The 24,817-nt window shown below is 34.2% G+C and overlaps 1 protein-coding gene across 9 annotated transcripts in view; it reads left to right on the plus strand.

Annotated features, from left to right (window-relative positions):
* Positions 1–24,817, plus strand: part of PCNX1 (pecanex 1) — a 224,864-nt gene that overhangs the window by 60,664 nt on the left and 139,383 nt on the right. For 8 of the 9 annotated variants that reach the window (XM_077122888.1, XM_077122886.1, XM_077122884.1 and 5 more), the window contains one exon: positions 19,570–19,778. In XM_077122888.1, coding sequence (XP_076979003.1) covers positions 19,570–19,778 — 209 coding nt within the window. Of the gene's footprint in view, positions 1–4,453; positions 8,070–19,569; positions 19,779–24,817 lie in introns of those variants that run through there. The other variant, XM_077122891.1, reaches the window with a different exon arrangement.

Here is a 24,817-nt window from a genome sequence, read left to right on the forward strand (position 1 = left end):
ATTTACCGGTTGCGGGCAAATGACTTCATGTCTTCAGCTTTCTCATCTGAAAACTGGAGATAATAATAATTGTACTTTCTTCAGAGAATTGTTGTAGCACTTAGTAAAACACTAAATTAGTCATTCTCCTTAGAAACTTAAGGAAATATATCGTTTTATTGTCATTTCACATTCTTTAGACAAGTATTTTGGATTTAATAAGTATTCAGCAAATACATGTCAAATAAATGAAAAAAGCTCGTATGTATTAAATGCATCAGAGTTGCCTTTATGGAGAATGAGGAAATGTAATAAGGTATGGTATGCTATACTTCATTCTTTTGTTGTTAGTCATCTCTTACATTTACCTCATCTTATATCTAGTGTGTAATATATTGTGTAGTTTTAACACTTTCTTTTAAAGGGTGAAAATGGGCTTATACTACATTCAATACTGTCATTCTGTTGTCAGAAATTTGAGTGAGCTCAGGGCAAATATGATGGAAATGATGTATGGGTTCTTGTAATACTGTATGAGAGATGTATTTCTTTTCACTTGTATCCCTCTGTCATCTATCCCCTCCTCTCTGTTAACCTCTAATCTGCTTTCTATCTGTGTGAATTTGCTAAAGTAATTTTTGACAACCAGATTTGTTGTGTATTAACATTTTACTTAAAAATAGTTTTACATGATCCTCATAGTTTGACTTCCTTTGGTTTAATAATTTTGTTATTGAATTATTTTGATATTTAAGCCTTAAGTTTGAGCTCGTGTTATTTGTGCTTGTGTAATGAACCACATCTATACAAGTGTAGTTAATAAATGCAAGACAAAATTCACTATTTTATATGTATATGTGCCAAAGGCAACCCCATTGAATATACGGAACTAGCATTTTATGAGATACAGTAGAAAGATAAAAACCTAACTGCTAAGTTGTATTGTCAGAGCTTGTTATTGAATCCTTAACCTCACTATGAATTCTGAAAAATTGTTTCAATAGAATATATTAGAAACAAATGGAATAAAGAAGTAGGTCAGGGTATTTAGGTTGAACTTAATGAGGTCCTCATATTTAGAAATTCGGTTTTTATCATATTACTTAGAGATTTACATAGATTGATTAAACTCATAGAAGAGTGATTTATATACTGAAATGCCAAGTTAGTAATTATAAAAGGAAATATGAACCAAGATAGTTCTCAACATAGAACACCCCTTTCTAGGATGATCAGGTTTACTCAGAAAGCCATATATAAATAAAAATATTGTTGCATTTCACATTATGTTCTTATGTAATAATACTTTCAGATTTTATTTGGGGAATTTTTTGGTGAAAAAAATGAAGTCTAATTTCTGGATGGTATTAGAAAGATAAATTATTGCAGTCTCTCTTCTTTAGATGCATAAATATCTCTACCTTTCTGTTTTGTTTGCTGTTTTGACATTTTAATAGCCAGTTTTGATTCCTGTATGTAACAGGTTTGTTTTGTTTCTTCACTTTGGGTTGGCTACTGCTTGACTGTTTGGGAATAGGTTTCTGTATCTCATTAGAAACCATTTGGAAAGGATTTTGTAGAATCACTAGTCACATGCATATAGTTTAGATTATTGCTGAGTGCTTACATTCTTACATTTTGGGGGTTTATCATGTCTGGGGGCCTACCTCTTTGTTACCTTCATTTTTGAAAAATTTCCAGATCTTCAATGTGCTGTCTTTTCTGACAAATCTTCTAGACAATAATTATTCAGAGACCCTTTTAGAATAATGTGAAAATTGTTTTTTACCTCCCTTTTATTCTCTGTACTACCCCAAAGATGGTTATAGAAACTGAGGGAAAGCTCTGCTGTTGAAAGTACATTCCGATTTCCTCCCCCCTACCATCTTGCTCTTGTTCTCTAGCGTTCCATTAACTTGATTTTATTCTCCCCTAGACATATCCCTCAATAAAGAAATAATTACCATATTATCTGATTAATTACAAAGACATATTATTACTTGCTGCTTGCTCAATTACTTCTTTTTTTAGTGCATACGTGGGTGTATAAGAAAACGGCTTGGTTTTTAAAAAAATTAACAAATTTAGTAACTATTATTAGGGTTATAACTTAATAATTTACAAATGTTGCATATCATCACAAATTGCTAAAATTTAATTTAAAAAACATTGTAGGTTATGGAGATCAGGAATATGCATCTATGGGGTGAGTGGGAAAAAAAGATCAGTTATTCTAATGAAATGCAAATAGCTATTTGTGATCAACAGAATTTCCAGTAACAGCCTCAGGCATACATTCAAAAGCTGTTGTCCCTCAAATGATTTATACTGAAATGGAAGAAATGATGATATTGGTGTGCTGTGTAAACCTGTGTTAGATAACTCCAGGTGGCTATTGCAATGAAGAAATCTCTGTTGCTAAAGATGTATGTGAATGTATTAAACAAAATTGTTTCATGAAATAAGAGAGAGGAAAAGTTAGTATTTCTAAATATATAACATTTTAACCTTGAAGAAGTTGACTTTTTACCAAAATTTATGGATTCTTGAAAGTCTTTTTTTTTTTGCTTGAGAAAATGGGGATTCCTTCAAAAATATATAGAATTATTTTAGTCTATCGGTGTACATCCTCACTTTTACTAGTGTTTTTTCTTCCCTTATTTTTCATGTTTGTGCCCTTATATATATATATATATATATATATATTTTTTTTTTTTTTGGCGATGAGGGGGCAGGCAGTGTATGGGGTGGAAATCAAACCTGGGTTTCCTGTATGGCATCTTATATATGTTTTAAGCTACCCATCTCTAGTGCCTACTACAGTGAATAACTTGCCCAAAGTAATAGACTCAATTAATTGTTGATGAATTGTAGTACAGTGCTACTTCGTTTCCTTTTCAGCTGGGTGATGTGGCATAAATTTTGAATATCACCTCCCTAAAAAAAGCATTGTGTTGTTGCTAAAGATGTAAATACAGATATATGTAATGGGGTTCCATAAATATAAAATGTTACTATAAACAGATAAAAGAAGATAATATCTAGTATTTTTAATGAATTTGTTTGTATTAAAATATTATACAGATAAAATTCAAGCTTTTGAAGACATACAGGTAGGCTCAAGTTGCCATAGTTCGCTTGTAAACCAGTTGCCTTCGGGAAAACGTATTCTAAGTTTGTTACAGAAGTTTCCAGCTGACCCTTTGAAACCAATTTAACTTGCAATTGGTTATATAGGATATTGTAGTTTTTGCTTTCTTCTACGGGAAAGTCTGTCTGAATCCAACACTGGAACTGTCTTCCTCCTCTTTCTCTGTTGTGCCATCCCCTGAAAAGATACCTCTAATTGGAACCTCTAATTGGATATGAGGGCCTTTTCTAAGACCTTTGGAGGCAGCCTGTGAAAACTATAAGACTTAAAAAACATTCATTTTCTTTCTGATCTAATTAACAGTAATTTCCTATAGTTTATGGACATTTGTTTCTGAAACCTTTCTTCGTCCCTTCTCCTAAACATTCTTTCCATCTGCCAGAAATGAAAAGTGGTACAGATCTAGAACTGAATTCTGCACATTGTAGGAATTTGTTTATCCAGTTACATTTTGGGGAATAAGCCAAAAGGGATTTTCCGCAGGATGAGTAAATAGAGGTGTGCTCTTAGCTTCAGGTGTACCACTAGAAAAGGTAGAACCCAGGGCAAATTGGCAATCTTAGTGGAATATTACAAAAAATAGTTCATAATTCTTTGTTCCATTGGCCATTTTTATTTAGTGAAAGAGCCATAAAACTAACTGATTTGGGGGCTAGACTATGGAAAGAAGGCAGCACTCCTTATTTTTACAACTGTTAGGTTTTTCTTCTCCTGAAAACATGTTAAGAAAGTTAGTCCAGATAATGTTGATGGATAGAACGTACAATTTAGGACAGGATTAGTAACTGTGGCATTTTTCTGCTTAGGGTATATGGCATAGTGCTTCCCAATTCTGCGAATTTCAATGGCTAGATTTTTTTTTTTAATTTAATTTTTGCTCACTTTTTTATGAGGTTGGCAAAAAAGACAAACTTTAAAGCTAAAAAAAAATTTAAGTTCAGTTTTTCTCTAAATATGTCAACGGTTGTTGCTGTTGCAACTCACTGAAAGGCACTGTTTTATACCGTGGTAGTTGCCAATGTGTAAAGATCCCAGACTACATGAAGAGAGAAGCATGGCCTTAAAGAGAGTAATCTGAATGAAACTACTGTTTTGAATTTAGAAACAAAACTGTTCTTTAGCTTTTTCTAATAGTTGGAGATTGAACAGGTGTCATAAGGCAGCAAGAATGGCCTCAGGGGAGTGACAATTAGCTCTAAATTTACAGCTAAACATTTTGAAGAAAACGTAGTTTAAGGAGTAGTTTTTTTTTTTTTTAAATTTACTGGAGAAACAGGATTTTTTAGGTATCTTTGTGTTTTTAAAGGTTGACCTAAGTTTTCTTTTGTTTTCTAAGATTCTCTACAGTTAATACATTTTTTTTAGAGACAGTAAAACAAAAGAATCTTTTGTTTCTATTTTAAAGTTTTATTTTATTACACTGACAGTCCATTTATCCCTAGTCACCTGTCTGTTCTAAAACTTTGACAAATAATGACATAAGGCCTTTGAAGTTTCATCATTTTCCTAGTGATTTCTATGGAAACCAGTTGAATTTTTCTAGAATAATCCCAAACTAATGTTTTCTAGTGTACATTGATCAATTTTCTCAATGAAGGAGAAGATACTAAAAACATAAAAGCATGATTCAAAGCGACACCTTCTTGTAAAGAACAGGTATACTATACATTTTTACCAAAAAGTTTGTAAAATCACTTTTCAAAATTGCTTGCAGAGTGGGCAACAGTGGCTCAGTGGCAGAGTTCTTGCCTGCCATGCTGGAGACCCACATTCAATTCCCGGTACCTGCCCATGCAAAAAAAAAAGTACTCAAAATTAATTGCAGTGATTTTTTTTTGAAGAGCAAGCAGGATGAGCTTGTCAGAATTTTGTTATTAAATGACATTGTGTAGTGTGGTTTGATTGCAGTGGCATATGTTGTGGAAGAACAATACTGGCCTGTGTGCGCTAACAGCATTTGCATCACAGTGGGATGAAACTGGTGATGTTAGGGGTTATAGAATTGCGGTTGGTGTGTATGAGAAGAAGTGCTTGATGGTCTTTTGTTTGGTTTATTGGTTAGAGAAGAGCAGATGTTTCATATAGGATACAGGTTAGCTAATTATGGCCCATGTAGTTTTTGTATGGCCTGTGAGCCAAATATGCTTTTATGTTTTTTATGGTTGAATAAAAAATGAAAAAAAGAAAAATAACATTTTGTAATGGGAAAATTATATGAAATTCAGATCTCAATGTCTGTGCGGTTTGAAGGGATGTACATACCCTAGAAAAGCCATGTTTTAATCTTAATCCATTTTGTAAAGGCAGCCATTTCTTCTAATCCCTATTCGGTACTGTGTGTTTGAAACTATAATTAGATCATCTCCCTGGTTGTTAAGCTGAATTAGGTGGAGACATATCTCACCCATTCCTGTGGGTCTTGATTCCAGTTTACTGGAATCCTATAAAAGAAGAAACATTTTAGAGAATGAGGAGATTCTGAGAGAGCAGAGAGTGACATAGCCATGAGACATAGGGAGTCTACCAGCCAGCGGCCTTTGGAGATGAAGAAGGAAAATGCCTCCGGGGGAGCTTCATGAAACCAGAAGCCAGGAGAAGCAGCTGGCAGATGATGCCGAGTTTGCCATGTGTCTCTCCAGATGAGAGAGAAACCCCGACTATGTTTGCCGTGTACCTTCTTACTTGCGAGAGAAACCCTGAACTTCATCAGCCTTTTTGAACCAAAGTATCTTTCCCTGGATGCCTTAGATTGGACATTTCTGTAGATTTGTTTTAATTGGGACATTTTCTCAGCCTTAGAACTATAAACTTGCAACTTATTAAATTCCCCTTTTTAAAAGACATTTCATTTCTGGTATATTGCATTCTAGCATTTAGCAAACTAGAACAGTGTCCATGAATAAAGTTTTATTGAAACATACCATCTCACTTGTTTATATAAATAATAGTCTCTTGCTGTTTTCATACTTCAGCAGCTGAGTTGAGTAGTTGCATAAGACTATATAACCTATAAAGTGTGAAATATTTACTGTCTTGCTGAAAAAGTTTGCTGAACCCTGATTTAGAGGCAGTTAGGTGTTGTGGTTGAGAGCAAGGACTCAGGATCCAAACTGCTCCTTAATGTCTCTTAGGATTTCTGCCTCAGTTTCTCTATCTGTAAAATGAGGATAATGAAAGTGCTGACTTGGTGAGGTGATTGTGAGGGTTAAATGCATTAATATGTATAAAAACACTTAGAAGATGTGCCTGGCACATAGTAATCACATGGACTAGAAAAGGTACATACAATGAAATCAGTTCTGATGGAGAACCAGCTACAAGTGTATTCTATTAATGAAGCAGTAGTTTATCAACATTCTCTTTCTAGATCTTGATTCAGTGGTAAAGGAAATAATGAAAATCATAAATCCAAAACAAAGCAAAGTGAGCATATGTCTTTACCTTGCTGCACAAAGAAATGGATGCAGGCATACCTAGTTTTATTGCACTTTATTATGCTTCACAGATAATTGCATTTTTTTTTTTTTTACAAATTGAAGATTTGTGGCAGCCCTGCATCGTGCAAGTGTATCAGTGCCATTTTTCCAACAGCATGTGCTCACTTGTGTCTCTATCACATTTGGTAATTCTTGCAGTATTTCAGAGTTTTTCATTATTATTATTATTATTATTATTAATCTGTTATGGTGATCTGTGATTAATATTCTTTGATGTTACTATTATAATTGTTTTGGGGCACTGTGAACTGTGCTGATATAAGAAGGCGAATTTAGTATTTTGTGTATTTTGACTGCTCCACCCACCGGCCGTTTCCCCCATCGGAACTCTCTATTCCCTAAACACAACAATATTAAAATCAGACCAAATAATAACCCTACAATGGCCTCTAAGTGTTCAGCTGAAAGGAGGGGTCCCACATCTCTCACATTCAGTCAAAAGCCAGAAATGATTAAGCGTAGTGAGGAAGGCATGTTGAAAGCCGAAATAGGCTGAAAGCCAGGCCTCCTAGGCCAGATATTTAGCCACATTATGAATGCAAAGAAAAAGTTCTTGAAGGAAATTAAAAGCGTTACTCCAGTGAACATGAATGATAAGAAAATGAAACAGTGCTTTTGGCTGATAAGGAGACAGTTTTAGTTGATCTGGGTAGAAGATCAAACCAACCTCAACATTCCTTCAAGCCAAAGCAAATCCGAAACAAGGCTACACTAAATAGCTTTTCGATGTAGATGAAAATCTGTTCAATGTAGGTGAAACAGCCTTCTATTGGGAAAAAGATGCCAACTGGGGTTTTCATAGCTCGAGAGGAGAAGTCAATTATTGGCTTCAAAACTTAAAAGGACAGGCTGACTCTTTTGTTAGGGGCTAATGCACCTGGTGACTTGCAGTTGAAGGCAATGCTCATTTACTATTCTGAAAATTCTAGGGCCCTTAAAAATTATGCTAAATATACTGTGCCTTTGCTTATAGGCTAGATGCCAGTATACCTGTTTATGACATGGTTTACTGAATATTTTCAGCCCACTGCTGAGACCTGCTCAGAATAAAAGATTCCTTTCAAAATACTACTGTTCACTGATGATGCACTTGGTCACCTAAGAGCTCTGATGGAGATATACAATGAGATGAATGATGTTTTCCTGCCAGCAGCCCATGGATCAAGAAATAATAAGTCTTAGTACTTGAGAGAGGATTGACTCCAATTTTGAAAGAAGTTCTTCTGTGGATAAAATGCAGTTAAATAGCATTGCATGCTGGGGAGAGATCTTTTGGGAATGAAAGAGTCAATTAATGTGGCAAACTTTATTGTTGTCTTAATTTTAAGAAATTGCCACAGCTACCCAACCTTCAGTAACCACCACTCTGATCAGTCAGCAGCCATCAGCATCAAGACAAGACCCTCCACCAGCAAAAAGATGACAACTCCCTGAAGGCTCAGGTGATGATTAGCATTTTTTTAGTGATAAAATATTTTTTAAATTAAGGTATGTACATTGTTTTTCAGATATAATGTTATTGCACACTTAATAGACCACAGTATAGTGGACTACAGTATGGTGTATAAGTACTGGGAAACCAAAAAATTTGTGTGATTCATTTTATTGCAGTGGTCTGGAACTGAACCTGCAATATCTCTGAGGTATGCCTGTTCTGTTGAATAATTGCTCTTTCTGCCACACAGTGTGCTAGTCAGAGGGGAGAATTATTCACTAGAGTATTTGAAATGAAACGTAAGATCAGATGATTTCATGATTGTGATAATTCTAGTAATAATCATTCCTGTGATTCCAAGTGACTTTCTCAAGAGTCCTATCAGTAATATATTGGACATCTTGAATAACTTGTATCTATCACTCTTGGCTGAAATACCACAGTTTTTTTATGTTAAGGATTAGGAGTCAGAATTTAAGAAGACTATATATATTATGGTATAGGTGGTATGGCTTCTTCTTCCAGCTTGTTTCTCAATATTTAATTTTCTTTCCTCATTGGAGACAAACACGGTGAAATATTCATCCATCCAGTTTTGAAGAGAGAAATGATCTTATTAAAAGCTTCTAAACACAGATCTCAGTAATGAGGCTTACTGCAATTTGGGGATCTATATTTGATATGAAGATCTAGGAGTTGCCCAACAACCAGTAACTACCATTCCGTTTTCAGTGATGTATAATTGAGAGTTAAATTTTTTTTTAACGTCTTGAAAATAAGGAGTATTTAGAAACTGCCCTGATGTGGAACTTGAACCTATTGCTAAGCCCATTATTGATACATACACACACACACGCACACATGCGCGCACACACACACACACACACACACACATATATATATATATTCCTTTTTTAAAAATTTTTTATTAATTAAAAAAAATTTCAGGAAACAAACATTCCCAACACATACACTCAGCAATTCACAATATCATCACATAGTTGCATATTCATCATCATGATCATTTCCCAGAACATTAGCATCAATTCAGGAAAAGAAATAAAAAGACAACAGAAAAATATAACAAACAGAAAAAAAATTTTTACAGGCCATACCCCTTACTGATCCCTTTCATTAATCACTAGCATTTCAAACTAAATCTATTTTAACATTTGTTCCCCCTGTTATTTATTTTTATCCCATATGTTCCTCTCATCTGTTGACAAGGTAGATAAAAGGAGCATCAGACACAAGGTTTTCACAATCACACGGTCACATTGTGAAAGCTATATCATTATACAATCATCATCAAGAAACATGGCTACTGGAACACATCTCTATATTTTCAGGCAGTTCCCTCCAGCCTCTCCTTAATGATATCTACTTAATGCATAAGAATAACCTCCAGGATAACCTCTTGACTCTGTTTGGAATCTCTCAGCCATTGACACTTTGTCTCATTTCACTCTTCCCCCTTTTGGTCGAGAATGTTTTCTCAATCCCTTGATGCTGGGTCTCAGCTCATGCTAGAGTTTTTCTCAATCCCTTGAGGCTGAATCTCAGCTCATTCTGGGATTTCTGTCCCACGCTGCCAGGAAGATCCACACCCCTGGTAGTCATGTCCCACGTAGACAGGGGGAGGGTGATGAGTCTGCTTGCTGTGTTGGCTGGGGAGAGAGAGGCCACATCTGAACAACAAAAGAGGTTCTCTTGGGAGTGACTCTTAGGCTTAATTTTAAGTAGGCTTGACCTATCCCCTGTGGGGTTAAGTTTCATATAAACAAACCCCAAGACTGGGGGCTCAGCCTATAGCTTTGGTTGTCCACACTGCTTGTGAGAATATCAATAATTCAACTTGGGAAAGTTGAGTTTTCCCCCATTCTCACCATTCCCCGAAGGGGACTTTGCAAATACTTTTCCACTCACTGATCAAATCACTCTGGGATTCATCAGGGCATCACCTGGACAAACCAACAAAATCTCATGTCCTATACAAAGTTCCATGTACTTAAGGTGTTCAATCAACTATCTACATAAGTTATATTAGGAGATGCACTAGTCAAAGTATAGATTTGTACCAAATAAACATTTTTTGCTTTAGTCTCACACATTAGTTGAAATTTTAAAATAGGAAGTACCATCTATTTTCAGCACACTGCAGTAATGACATTCTTTTGTTCTTATGCAAAAACATTTTTAAAATTTGTACATTTAGTCACTATCATTATACACTCTAGACATTCCTAGATTACACCATCTCAGTCTTTATTGTCTATCTTTCTTTGTGATTTCATTTATGCCCCAGCCCTCCTCCCTCTATCATTCTGATATGCAGCTTCATTCAGTGTTCTAACATAATTGTATTACAATTAGGTAATATTGTGCTGTCCATTTCTGAGTTTTTATATTCAGTCCTGTTGCACAATCTGTATCCCTTCAGCTTCAATTACCCAATATCTTACCCTGTTTCTATCTCCTGATGGTTTCTGTTACCAAGGAAATATTCCAAGTTTATTCACTAATGTCAGTTCATATCAGTGAGACCATACAGTATTTGTCCTTTTGTTTCTGGCTAATCACACTCAGCATAATGTCCTTAAGGTCCATTCATGTTGTTCATACTTTATAACTTTATTCTGTCTTACAGCTGCATAATATTCCATCTTATGTAAATGTCACAGTTTGTTTAGCCAACTGTCTGTTGATGGGCATTTTGGCTGTTTCCATCTCTTGGTACTTGTTAATAATGCTGCTATAAACATTGGTGTGTAAATGTCCATTTGTGTCCTTGGCCTCGTGTCCTTTGAGTAGAGACAGCATATAGATGGGTCCTGTTTTTTAATCCATTCTGCCAGTCTATGTCTTTTGATTGGAGAGTTTAATCCATTAACATTCAGTGTTATTACTGCATGAGTAGTACTTTTCTTCTACTATTTTGCCTTCTGATTTTATATGTCATGTCTAATTTTCATTCTTTTAACTTTACTCATATTTTTCCTTTCTACACTCTTCTCCACACCTCTCTCTTCTGTCTTTGTATCTGTCTCTAGTGTTCCCTTTAGTATTTCTTGCAGAGTTGGTCTCTTGGTCACAAATTCTCTCAGTGATTTTTTTGTCTGAAAATGTTTTAATTTCTCCCTCATTTTTGAAGGACAATTTTGCTGGATATAGAATTCTTGGTTGGCAGTTTTTCTCTTTTAATAATTTAAATATATTATCCCACTGTCTTCTCTCCTCCATGGTTTCTGCTGAGAGATCTGTGCATAGTCTTATTTATCGGGCTTCCCTTGTATGTGATGGATTGCTTTTCTCTTGCTGCTTTCAAGACCCTCTCTTTCTCTTTGACCTCTGACATTCTGATTATTAAATGTCTTAGAGTATGTCTATTTGGATCTATTCTCTTTGGGGTACGCTGCACTTCTTGGATCTGTAATTTTAAGTCTTTCATAAGAGTTGGGAAATTTTCAGTGATAATTTCCTCCATTAGTTTTTCTCCTCCTTTTCCCTTCTCTTCTCCTTCTGGGACACCCACAACACATATATTCATGCGCTTCATATTATCTTTCAATTCCCTGAGGCCCTGCTCATATTTTTCCATTTTTTTCCCTATACTTTCTGTTTCTTGTCGGATTTCAGGTGTTCCGTCCTCCAGTTTTGAAATCCTATGTTGTCTCTCGAAATCTACCATTGTAGGCTTCCATTGTATTTTTTCATCTCTTCTACTGTGCCTTTCATTCCCATAAGTTCTGTGATTTGTTTTTTCAGACTTTCAGTTTCTTTTTTTTTTCTTTCCTTGCCTTCTTTATATCCTCCCTCAATTCATTGATTTGGTTTTTGATGAGATTTTCCATGTCTGTTTGTACATTCTGAATTAATTGTTTCAGCTCCTGTATGTCATTTGAATTGTTGGTTTGTTCCTTTGACTGGGCCATATCTTCAATTTTCCTAGTGTTATTTGTTATTTTTTGCTGGTGTCTAGGCATTTAATTACCTTAATTAGTTTATTCTGGAGATTGCTTAAACTTCTTTTATCTAGAGTTTTCTTGCTGGATGAATTTGTTGTCTGTCTGTTCTTTGACATTCCGTTCAGCTTTATGTGGACCTTTAGCTTAAGTTTTGTTTAACAGAGGAGAGTTTTTCAGTTCTTGTTTTCTTGCTTCTTGCCCTGCTTCTATGGTGCCTTTCCCCCCCACACACTTAGGAGGGTCTACTTAGATATTATAGACCCCAGCCAGATTTACCCAGACCAAACTGGTCTCCTATCAGAAGGAAAGTCACCTGCGTCGGTTTTCCCTGCGGGTGAGACCCAGCAGGTTGAAAGACTTTCCTGTGAACTCTCTGGACTCTGTTTTTCTTATCCTGCCCAGTATGTGGCACTTGTCTGACTGCAGGTCCCACCAGCATAAGATGATGCAGTACCTTTAACTTTGGCAGACTTTCCCTGCTGGGGGCGGGTGGTGGAGACCAAGGAGAGGTTATATAGGCTGGTTTTAATGGCGTCAAATTACCAAGCCCTGGTGTCTGAATTCCTTGATGGAGGGATTCCACCTGGGTGGGGCTTCACCCCTCCCCTGGGGAAGGCACAGGCTCCAGACAAGCCCCCAAAAGAGCTCACTTCTGCCTATGCCTGGGGCAGTTGCAGCCTGAAAAGTCCTGCTGCTGTATCCAGAGGCAGTCAAGCCTTTGTAGATACACAGCCACAAAAACCTGTTTCCTTCTTTTTTTTTTTTTTTCCCCTTTTTCTGTCAGTCCTGCCCCCTTGGCACCGGGGCAAAAATGAGCAGGTTCACCTAAGCTGGGGCCTATTTTTAGTAGTCAGAATTTGTTAATTAGTTCCACAATTGGCGTTTGATTGTGCCCAGTCCCTGCTGCTGGTAAAGTCTCTTTCCTTTCCCCTCTGGGAAGCGGCCTGTGGGGGAGGGGCGCTGGCCGCCGCAGCTTTGGGAACTCACGGTTCTGGGGGGGTGCTCACAGCTGGTCCAGCTGGTCCAGACTGGAGTACGCTATGTGTCCGGTCACTGACATGGCCCCAGAAGCTGTTCTGTACTGTTTCTGGTTATTTAGTAGTTGTTCTGGAGGACGAACTAAAATGCTCACCATTGTTAAGCCACCATCTTGACCCAGAAAACTATATATATTCCTTTGTAAAAGATGATAACTAATATGTTCTCTGTTTAATATGAAACCTTTTTATTACTATTAATGTTTTAGCTCTTTTTTTCTAATTCTAAAATAAACATATGCTCATTGCAAACAAAGTCAAGAAAACACAGTAAAGAATAAAGCTTATGTTTGGAGTATAAGACATTATCTTGCATTTATACAATTTGTCTATCTTGCTGCATATAATTTTAATTTCCACTGCTGTGCTGTATTCAATTGGTCAGTAGCCTACAATTTTCCATTTTCTTGTTGATTTTCAATTCGATTTTCCCTACATGTTTCCAAGTGCTGCATGTGCAATAGTTTCTCTCAGTTTTCTACTGAGAGGGGAACTGCTGGGTCTTGACTGATGTATCCATTTATATTTCTACTAGCAGTTTATAACAGTTCTGGTCTACTATACGTCATTTTTATCTGATTTTGTAATTTTTGTCTGTATAGATGGATGTTCTAAGTAGTATTTTCCTCATTACTGATGTAGTTGAGCATCTTCTTCATGTGTTGTTTTATTGGCCATTTATATTTCCTTTTCTCTAAGGTCTTTTGCCCATTTTTCTCATTGGATTGTTTGCTTTTTTGTTAATGAATTTGAAGAAGTTCTTTCTTATGATATATTTAATCTTTGTTGGTGGTACATTTTTTGATGTACCTTCTCCCCCGTGTGACTTGTCATTTTATTCAATTTATAGTGTCTGAATGAACCAGAAATTCTTACTTTTAATGCAGTTGAGTTCATTCCTTTTATGGTTTGTGCTTTGAAAGTCATGTTTAAGAAATCTTCCATATCCTAGATCATAGAGATATTCTCTTATATTTCTTCTAAAAGTTTTAAAGCTTTGCTCTTTACATTAAAATCTTTAATCCATCTGTCCAATTAAGAAATTAAAATGTGATGAATCTTTACCAAAAATGTGATGATTGTCACTCAAAATAGTTCATGTTTGCTGAATGCCCATTAATTCTGGGATACCAAAAGTTTGGTAAACACTGCCTTAAATAATGAGGTAGTTGCAATGATGGGGGGAAAAAACCCCAAGTATACATGGTATCTTGCTGTAATGATGGATATTTTAAGAGATTTGTTAAATTTTTCTTCTACAACTTGGCCTCAATTGTGAGGCCTCAGTTTGTTAATGTTTAAGTTATAGACCATTGATTTCTTTTTTTTTTATTTAGTGTTTTCATTTGAATTAATGAAATTCCCTATAGTCAATTTTTATTGAGCATGGTATGTATGAATTTTATTCTGTTCCCTTTTTTATTTCTTTTTCTGAATTAATGCAAATGTTCTAAGAAATGATCATGATGATGAATATGCAACTATGTGATGATATTGTGAATTACTGATTATATATGTAGAATGGGAAAAAAGCAATAAATTTCAAAATATATCATAAAAATATATATTTTTGTTGAGACATCATCACACACATCCATAGTATCAGTGGCTCGCAATATCATCGCATAGTTGTGTATTCATCACCATGATCATTTTTAGAAGATTTGCATCACTCCAGAAAAAGAAATAAAAGGAAAAAAGAAAAATCTCATATATCCCATACCTTACCTCTCCCTCTCACTAGCCACACTTGTATTTCAGTCTATCCCATTTTTTCTTTTAGCCCTTGTTTCCCCCCTATTATTTACTTTTATCCTTATTTATTTTTTTTACTCATCTGTCCATACCCTGCATAAATTGAGCAGCAGACACAAGGTTTTCACAATCACATGGTCATATTGTAAAACCATTATAGTTATACAGTCGTGTCAAGAATCAAAGCTGCTCAAACACAGTTCAACAGTTTCAGGTACTTCCTTTTAGCTACTCTAACATCCTATAAACTGAGAAGGGATATCTATATAATGCATAAGAAGAACCTCCAGGATAACCTCTCAACTCTGTTTGAAATCTCTTAGCCACTGAAACTTTATTTTGTCTCATTTCACTCTTCCCCCTTTTCAGACCAGTGATATCTGACTGAAATCATTTGTGTACCTGAGTATAACTGTACAAAAAGCAAATTCTAAAAATCAGGATATTAATCATAGTATAAAATAAAACTGAAAAATACCCAGCTTGTCTGCTTTAATTTTATAATCTTTTGATAATATAATATGTAGATACATGAGATATATAAAATGTGTAAGAAGAACTGCTTGAAACCTGCAGTGACTCTGCAGGCGTTTATCTTGAGCTTCCAATGTTGTGATCTTTCTAGTCATTTAATGAGGGCTTGGTTCATCTGTCAGTATTACACAACTAGCTTTACCAACTTCATACTCTACTGTCTACTGCTTTTGATGTCTTAAGAAAGGAGTAAAACCAGCCTTTCCATGTGAACAATTTATACCTATAGGCAGACCTTTATGTGAAGATAAAACAGATAGGCTTTTGTTACCAGAGAGAAGTTAATGTGCTTGGTTGCAGAAGTATTAATTTGAAGATGACATGTATAATATTATAACCTAAGGAGATGAAAAATGTCCTTTTGAAAATATCGGTACCTTTTAAAGTATTGGTTGTAATGGAACATAATTAACATTAATAAGTGCTTGCTAGGAAATATCAAAATAGAGATTTTAATTTAAAATTGGATTGTTGAATAGATTAAAAAATTGTGTCTTTAACAGGAAAATAAGCAATTTATTCTTCTAAAAAATTTTTCCTCAGGAAAAACCTTTATCATGTGATGCTGTTTGTTGTTATATAGAATTCTGAATGTCTTTGAAAATATTTTTGTGAAAATAAGTATTGATATCAAATTGGATAAAATATAAATAAGGATCACTCTGTATGCTCTTTTGGTGTAAAATCCAGAAGAATGAAGAATATTTGATCTAACTAGTTTCTAGTGTTTTGGTGTTTGATTTTGAGTACTGTTGAAACCATGTAAAGGCAGGCCCCATTTAAAAATTTCTTGTAATATTGAATCACTAATTCTTGTTGTTATTAATATTGTTACTATCTCAGGACCCAATGAAATAATGCAAGTAGAATAGAGAAAAGTTTAAACAAAGCAAATTAGGATGGAACTTTGATTTATTTTTCATTGTCTCTTTATGTTTAAAAATGGAAGTGGTAACATGGGATTATAGTAAAACATTCAGTGAAAAGGTATCGAGAAGCCTGACTTAATTTTGTTATTAAATCAATGGGTGATCTTTGGTAAGTCATTCAAATTTAGTAGTTCTCAATTTCCTGTCTAAAAATGAGAGTGTTAAACTAAATGATCTTTCAGAAATCTTATGAACATTTCACATGGAACTTGGTATCACATACCAACACAGATGTTTTGTAAATATTATAAGTAGTATACATGTTTGTACTTGTGTGCATGTGTTTACCAGAACATTTTTTGAATTCCAGTGTGTGTGTGTGTGTGTGTGTGTGTGTGCGTGTGTGCATGTGTGCCTGTGTGTGTTCTTAAGGGTGGCCGCTTTGCCCAGGACAGTTTATTTGGGGACATTGGTTTTTTTGTGATCAATATTAAATTTACTAAAGCTATAAATAAAACAACTTAGTTGTACCTTAACTTTAAAATCTTTACAAAGTTAACACATTTTAACAATTGTTTATGAGGTTTATTTATTTATTTTTACATCTTAAGCTCCCTTAAATTTAAATTGCATTTATAAATTTAGTATTCATTATTAAATACTTAAATTGTCTGACAAATCTTCCCAAGAACTTAACTTTTCTCAATCTGATATTATGAATCTTGTCAAAATTTTAGTATACTTTCAACTTAAAATCATAAGCCTAAGCCAGTTATTCAATAATATTTTAAATTGGAATCACAGCTTTAAGGTTTTAGATACTCTTTAGAAGTTGGGTTCAGTTGTCAACTTGGTCAGCTGATGGTACCCAGTTCTGTTGCTGGGAACTTAAATCATCAGCATGTGAAATTCATCTATAGCTGATTACGTCTGTGGCCTTTCACAGTGAGTAAGACTTAAAAGGGGAGGTCAGAAGAGATAAAACAGCTCAGTACAATTCAGCAGAGCTCCTACAACTCGGCTCAGAATTCAGACACTAAACAGACCTAGATGTTTGGAAATAGAGGAAGGACACCCTCTGGAGAAAGCTGTTTGAACCCAGAGGCCTGGAGAGAAGGACAGCAGAGGTCACTGAGCCTTCCTGTGTGACAGAGAACACCAGACGAAAGCCAGCTGCCCTTCCTCCAAAGAACTGTATTATAATTCAGTAAATCCCTTTTGTAAAAGCCAGTGCATTTCTGATATATTGTATTCTGGCAGCATTAGCGAACTAAAACACTCTAATATGCAAGATTTCGTATTTTAAAATACCATCTCTATATTCCTATTATGCCCAGATCTAATAAAAAAGTATTAGACTGTGAGCTTTATTCCAGCCCACACTCTTTCCCTCTCTCTCCCTCCCAAATAACTTTTTTTAAGAATACTTTTATGATATCTCTGTTTTAAATCTGCCTAGAATTAAAGACCCCAAGGAAACAATTTTATCATCTTGAGCAATTTGAGGTTATTTTTCAGTAAAATTTGGGGTTCTCAGATGCCTAAGGTTGGTTGCATTTTATGAAAACATGTGGGGTCTAGAGCTGCAGGGTAGGTTTTCTTATGAACGTGGGGATAAATTGAGCCTATTTGTTTATTTATTTTTAATGTATTTATTAATTAAAAAAATTTAACAAATGGTCTAAAGCATTAACATGTGATCATTCCGTTCTGCATATATAATCAGTAATTCACAATATCACTTAGTTGCATATTCATCATTTCTTAGAACATGTGCATCAATTCAGAAAAAGAAATAAAAAGACAACAGAAAAAGAAATAAAACGAAAACAGAAAAAAAAAGATTATACATACCATACCCCTTATCCCTCGCTTTCATTGATCACTAGCATTTCAAACTAAATTTATTTTAACATTTGTTCCCCCTATTATTTATTTTTATTCCATATGTTCTACTCTGTTGACAAGGTAGGTGAAGGGAGCATCAGACAAAGTTTTCACAATCACACAGTCACATTGTGAAAACTATAGTGTTATTCAGTCATCATCAAGGAACACGGCTACTGGAACACCACTCTACATTTTCAGGCCGTTCCCCCCAGCCTCTCCATTACATCTTGAATAACAAGGTGATATCTAATTAATGTGTAAGAATAACCTCCAGGATAACCTCTCAACTCTGTTTGGAATCTCTCAGCCATTGACACTTTGTCTCATTTCACTCTTCCCCCTTTTGGTGGAGAAGGTTCTTTCAATCCCTTGATGTTAAGTCTCAGCTCATTCTAGAGTTTTTCTCAATCCCTTGATGCTGAGTCCCAGCTCATTCCAGGATTTCTGTCCCACGTTGCCAGGAAGGTCCACACCCCTGGGAGTCATGTCCCACGTAGACAGGGGGAGGGCAGTGAGTTTGTTGTGTTGGCTGGAGAGAGAGTGAGCCTAGTTTTTATTGACTTTGCCAAGGATGATGCCAAGGTAGTGCCTCTAAGGGGGGTACCACCCCGGATTCATGTTCCACATCACTTAATCCTCAAGTATGATGGGTCTGTAATTCCCACGCCCTGGTTGTTCCACTGAGTTATTTCAGTTTATCTATTGCTTGAGTCTGTTGTGTTCTTTTATCCTTTTTATCTGGCAGGCTATAATTTTTAAGTATTTTAAAGTTAAACTCACTTGGATTTTGCATATTTTCTATGTCTGTTCTTGTTTTCTACGGTTATTCTCATAACAGTTTTAATTCTAATGTTTTAGAACATAAAGAATGTTAATATCCTAAGAAAACTTATATGGAGTACGTGATTATATGCATTTGGATCACAACCTTGTGATTCTTGTATAATGTAGTGTTAAGACCTTAGCTCTCCAATTGTATCATAAGCTTTTTGACATGGGCTATGTATCACCACTGTTCAATGGAAATATAATGGCAAACCACATATATAATTTAAACTTATTTAGTAGCCACATTAAAATAAATGAAATAGGTGAAATTAATTTCAACTTATCTTATTTAGCCAGTGTATTCTAAACATTATTTTTTCAACATGTAATCAATATAAAAGTTGTTATGTTTTATTGTTTTCTTCATACCAAGTCTTTGATATCTAGTGTTTTTTTTTAATAGTCATTATATATCTCAATTTGGACTAGCTACATTCAAATGTTCAGAAGCCATATATAGCTAGTGGCTGCTGTATTGGATAGTATGGTCTTATGCTTTTGTAACTCATTGCTGGTAATGTAATTGGTGCTTTGTGAATGTGTGCATGAATTATTTTGGTTACAGATTTCTCTAAATAATAAATTGTAAATATTAAAAAATGCATATGCTTATTTTCTTTCTCTTAAAGGCCCTTCCTTCTTCCATGATTATAGTAGCAGTTTATTGTCCTGTGATAGCTGCTGTTTTCATTGTTCTGAAGATGGTTAACTATCGACTACACAGAGCTCTCGATGCTGGGGAAGTTATAGATAGGAGTGCCAATGAGTTCACAGATCAGTCAGCCAAAGGTGAACAAGGCAATTGTTCAACCAGGAGAAAAGACAGCAATGGACCAAGGTAAGGAAAGCTATGTTCCTCAGTATGTAATGATGTGGATTATCATATGTGTGTAATGATATGATTGTTGTATTGTACCTGCTCTCTTTATGTAGTTTTAAGGAGGTATTGGGTGTTACCACTATGGATACAATGAGAAGTACAGATTGTAATCTCAGACCAAACTGACATAACTGGCGTATTTGGGGACCAAATCATATCCTTGGCCCTACTACTAAATAATATTAGAATAACATGCTACCATATGGTAATTATTGACACCAAAGGCCAAAACAGATGAAAACCAGAAGAAGCATGGCTTATAAATCTTAGCATTTAATTTTTCATTTACACATATAAATATGTATTTAAGAGATTAAGCAAATTGTGATAACTTAATTGACATTTATGATCTGCATTTTTTCACCTAATCTAATGTAATTATCTTTTGATTTTATATTCCTACCTTAGAAACATAGTGGTTCCTTTCTTAGATCTTTGTATGATTGATTTCTTTGAATTCAACTCTGTGGAGCTGTCACTACCTCCTGGAGGCTCTCTGCTGTCCTGGCTCCTCATTTTCACAGTCACTTTCTATCCCATTACCTCGGCCGCACCTACTTTCTCTTTCTGAGAGGGTATCTGCTTTATTTGTAGTCAAAAGTTTATTGCAACTTTATAGAAATAATAAGTGCCATTAATATAGCTCGTAAAAAAATAATCGTTACATGAACACTTGATACATATAACTCATTAAGTCCTCAAAAATTCTCTGAGGTAGATGATGATATTATCCCTGATTTACAGATGTGGAAACTAAAGCGAAAAGGATCAAATAATCCAGGCATTCAGGCTTTTAACCACTATGCCATGTTTCCACAAAGTATTATATGAAACATTCAAGTACCCAAGTATATATTGTATAATGAAGAATACATACACATATGTTAACTTAAGTAATGTTTCTGTGTATTTTCTAGTCCATTGATGCCCTTCTTTACCAATTTTTCAATTATATTTTTCTCCTTCCCTAACATGATTTACCTTGTTCATTGAATAAATATTTTACCTTATAATAATCATTAATAACTATCTAAAATTATTTTAATCATTTATTTGTGTTTGCAAACTTCTTGAATGCAGGGATCTTGATTTTCTTATAAATTTCTATACTCATAGATCTTTAAACAGTACCTGGCACTGATAGATACTCAGTAAATATTTGAAGGGGTAAAAACTGTTTTTTGTGGTATTATTTTTGATGACTGTATAATATTCCATTCTGTGGATTAGCATAATTAGCTACATTATTTTAATTAGTTTTACATTTAAATTTAAATATTAGAAACATCCCTGTGATGCTTAGCTTTTTTTTTTTTTTGAAGCTTAGGTTTTAAAAATCATTTAAATATGATTACATTTTTACCATAATTTATGAGAGGTAGAATTACTAGAAAGGTTACACACATTTTTCGGTTTTTCAGTGTATATTGCCAAATTCCAAAGATTTTACCATTTAATTAGTGTACTGAAAGTTTGAGGCCTTCTTTTTTTTTTGCACTTTTGACAACATTGAGTATTTAATATTTTAGGCAAAACTGTGATAGATAGCTCATTGTTTAATTTTTCAGTTTTTGAATTACTAGTATTTTTCTTGTGTCATTACCATTTATGTTTGTTATTTTTAAAATTTTATATTTTTCTTTTGGTGGTTAGTTTTTGATTTGGAGAAGATATTTATGAAGCATATTAACTCTTTATCTTGTGTGTCAAGTAGTTTTCCTCAGTTTAAGCCATTTTGTTCATGTCCTTATCTGTTTATATGCCACAGCATATTTTTTGTGGTCTGTTCTGTTGTTATTTATTTCTGCCTTTGATAGCAAGTTTTATAAGATCTTTCCTTTCCACAAATTATGTATTTCATCTGTATTTAATTTCAGTATTTTTTATGTCTAATTTCAGTATATTTTACTTTTAAATTGTAGTCAATCTGAATATACTCTCAGTTTTTTTAGGTTTCTAGGTAAGTTGTCCCAAAACCATTCATTAAATAATGCATATTTCCCCAATAATTTAAAATTTTTTTTTTTTTGGGTACTTGGTCCAGGAGTCAAACCCAGGTCTCCTGCATGGGAGGCGGGCATTCTAACCACTGAATTACCCATGAACCCTCTAAAATGTTATTTTTTTACGTAACTTACTTAATATATAATTTTGTCAGTTTCTTGTCTTCATTTTCTACCCCATTAATCTCTTTCTTTTCCTTGTCTATATCATGTTGTTTTTATCATAGTAATTTTATAATATGCTTAATACTTAGCAATGTGAATCCCTCAAAATAATGTTTAATCAGTATTTTTTTTCCTTGTGAATAATTTTTATTGTTTGGTTAGAAGACAATTATGAGAAAACAATGCTGGTAAATATTTCCCTCAGCGTATGTTTGTATTAATTTTTAATTTATTTTTATTTATTTATTTATTTATTTTTTGGGCAGGTGTCTGGAATCGAACCTGGGATTCTGATATGGCAGGCGAGAACTCTGCCTGTTGAGCCACCGTGGCCCGCCCTTAGTTTTATTTTGATTCTTTATATAGAAACTTAATTTTTTGGTGCACAAATGTAAAAGTACTTTTGTGATTTTTGAGTTTAGGCATGAATATTTTTTATTTATTTTCAATATTATCTTGGTTTTTCTCATGCATATGCTTAATTGGGTTTTTTGTGAAGTGTTCTGTGTATTCATCCTCCAAAAATATTCCATTAGAATTTCGATGATAATTGTAATAATTTGGAGAGGTCTTATACCTTTAAAACAAGAATTTTCTTCATCAAGGGACATGCTGTATATATCCATTTATTCACTTTTTTATGTTTCTCAGAAAATTATGGATTTTTAAAAATGGATTCTATACATTTCTTAAGTTTTTTATGAAATGTATGGCACTCTTGTAAAATGGGTAAGAAAACAGAATGTGACCTGTACACTTAGTCTGCCTGAGCTTGAATCTCTTGGTAACTGTACAACCTTGGGGAGATTACTTAAGCTTTTGATGCCTTGGTTTCCTCGTATGAATGCCGAGAGAATAATAGTACTATTTCATAGCACTATAGGAAATAAATAAGAATGTGTGTGTGTGTGTGTGTGCGTGTGTGTGTGTGTGTGGAGAGAGAGAGTAAGCACACTTAGAACAATTCCTGATACTAGCTAACCACTTGGTAATTGTCAGTGCTGCTTATTTTAGATATAGTGTATTTCTAATTGCTTCTGTAATTGAATTCTGTTAGTTAAAAAAGTTTATTGTAAAATATATATATTCCAAAAAAGTGTATTTAGACAATAATAATAAAGTGAATACTTAATTACCCACTATGCCGCTTAAGAAACAGGACTGCAAGCACCGTACTAGCTCCCATGTAATCCTTTCCATTTCATTCCATTCTTTTCCTTTTAGGAGTAACGATTATCTTCAGTTTTGTACTAATAATTCCCTTGCTTTTTTTTTTAAATTGTTGGGCAATCTTTGTAAGTATTCCTAAACATTTATATTAATTACCTTTGTCTGCTTGAGGGCATCTTAAAGAGAATTATACTGTATGTATTTCCCTATGAGGTATTTTTTTGCTTAGAATATTGTACTTTAGAGACTGATCCATGTTGATGCTTGTAGCTATAGTTCATTCATATTTACTGCTGAATAGTCTTCCAGTAGAGGAGTAGATCCCAGTTTCTTTATTTGTTTTTCTTTTCATTGCTATTTATGTTATTTTTAATTTTTTGCTCTTAAAACGGATTATGTATCTCCTGATACACATGTGTTCTATAGTGTACATCAGTTGGTTCATAGGGCGTTTTCATGTTCAGTTTTATTAGGTAATTCCAAGCTGTTTGCCAAAATGATTGTATAATAGTATATGAAATAGGGTATGAAAGTCCTTATTGTTCCACTTCATCATCAGTACTTGATAGTTAAACCTTAAATATTTGCCAATCAGGTAAGTATAACATGTATCTCATTGTGACTTCTAGTTAACATTTCTGATTACCAGTGAGGTTGAGCATCTTATAGGGTTTGTTTAGGTTTTTTGTTCTTTCATATGCCTATTTATGTCTTATTTCATTTTTCTTTGAAATTATCTTTTCACTGTTGATTAATATAAGTTCTTTATATATTCATACTATTATTCTTTATTGGCTATCTATGTTACAGATATCTTCTCCCAGTTTGTGACTTGTCATTTCACTTTCCCTAAGGTATCTTATGATTACCATACATTCTTAAATTTAATATGATCAAAGATATGCTTTTTTAATAGTTGGTGTATCATGTCTTGTTGAATAAATTATTTCCTGCTCATTGATCAGAATGATATTCTCTCGTGTTTTAAAAGTTCCATGGTTTCTTCTTTTCACATTTCAATTCTACCTGACATTTTTTTAGTCTGTGGTGTCAGAGATTCCAGTTATTTTATTTCTTATATGACTAACTGGTCTTCCAAGTATTTGCTAACATATTTTTCACTGGTGATCTACAGTATTCTCTGTCGTAAGTTAAGTTCCATATGTGTTTGGGTATATTTTTGGGCTCTCTTTTCTGTTCTAATTATCTTGTGGCATATATGCCTGAGCCTGTGCCATCACCAAACTATCCTAATTACTAGCTTTATAAAATGACAACTTTGTTGTTTTTCAGGAGTGACTTTGTTATTCTTTGCCCTTTGCTTTTTGGTATAAACTTTATAGTCCATTGGGCAAGACCTGCAAGAACATTTTTTTAATGGGAATTATATTGACTTTACCAGTCTATCTGATGAGAATTGATACCTACAATATTGAATCTCTCCATTTACTTAGTTTTCTTTAGTATTGTTCAGAAATGTTTTATCATTTCCTCCATTAAAAGGCTTGCATGGCTTCTGTCAGATTTATCAAACTATTTTATAGTTTCTCTGCCATTGTAAAATGTTTTTTATAGTTACATTTTGTTTATTCCTTTACTGAGCAGTTTGCTTTGTATCTAGCAGCCTTTTCTAAATTCCCTTACTAATGATTATACTTT

This window comes from Tamandua tetradactyla, chromosome 12 (genome assembly GCF_023851605.1).
Source record: "Tamandua tetradactyla isolate mTamTet1 chromosome 12, mTamTet1.pri, whole genome shotgun sequence".
Taxonomy (NCBI): Eukaryota; Metazoa; Chordata; class Mammalia; order Pilosa; family Myrmecophagidae; genus Tamandua; species Tamandua tetradactyla.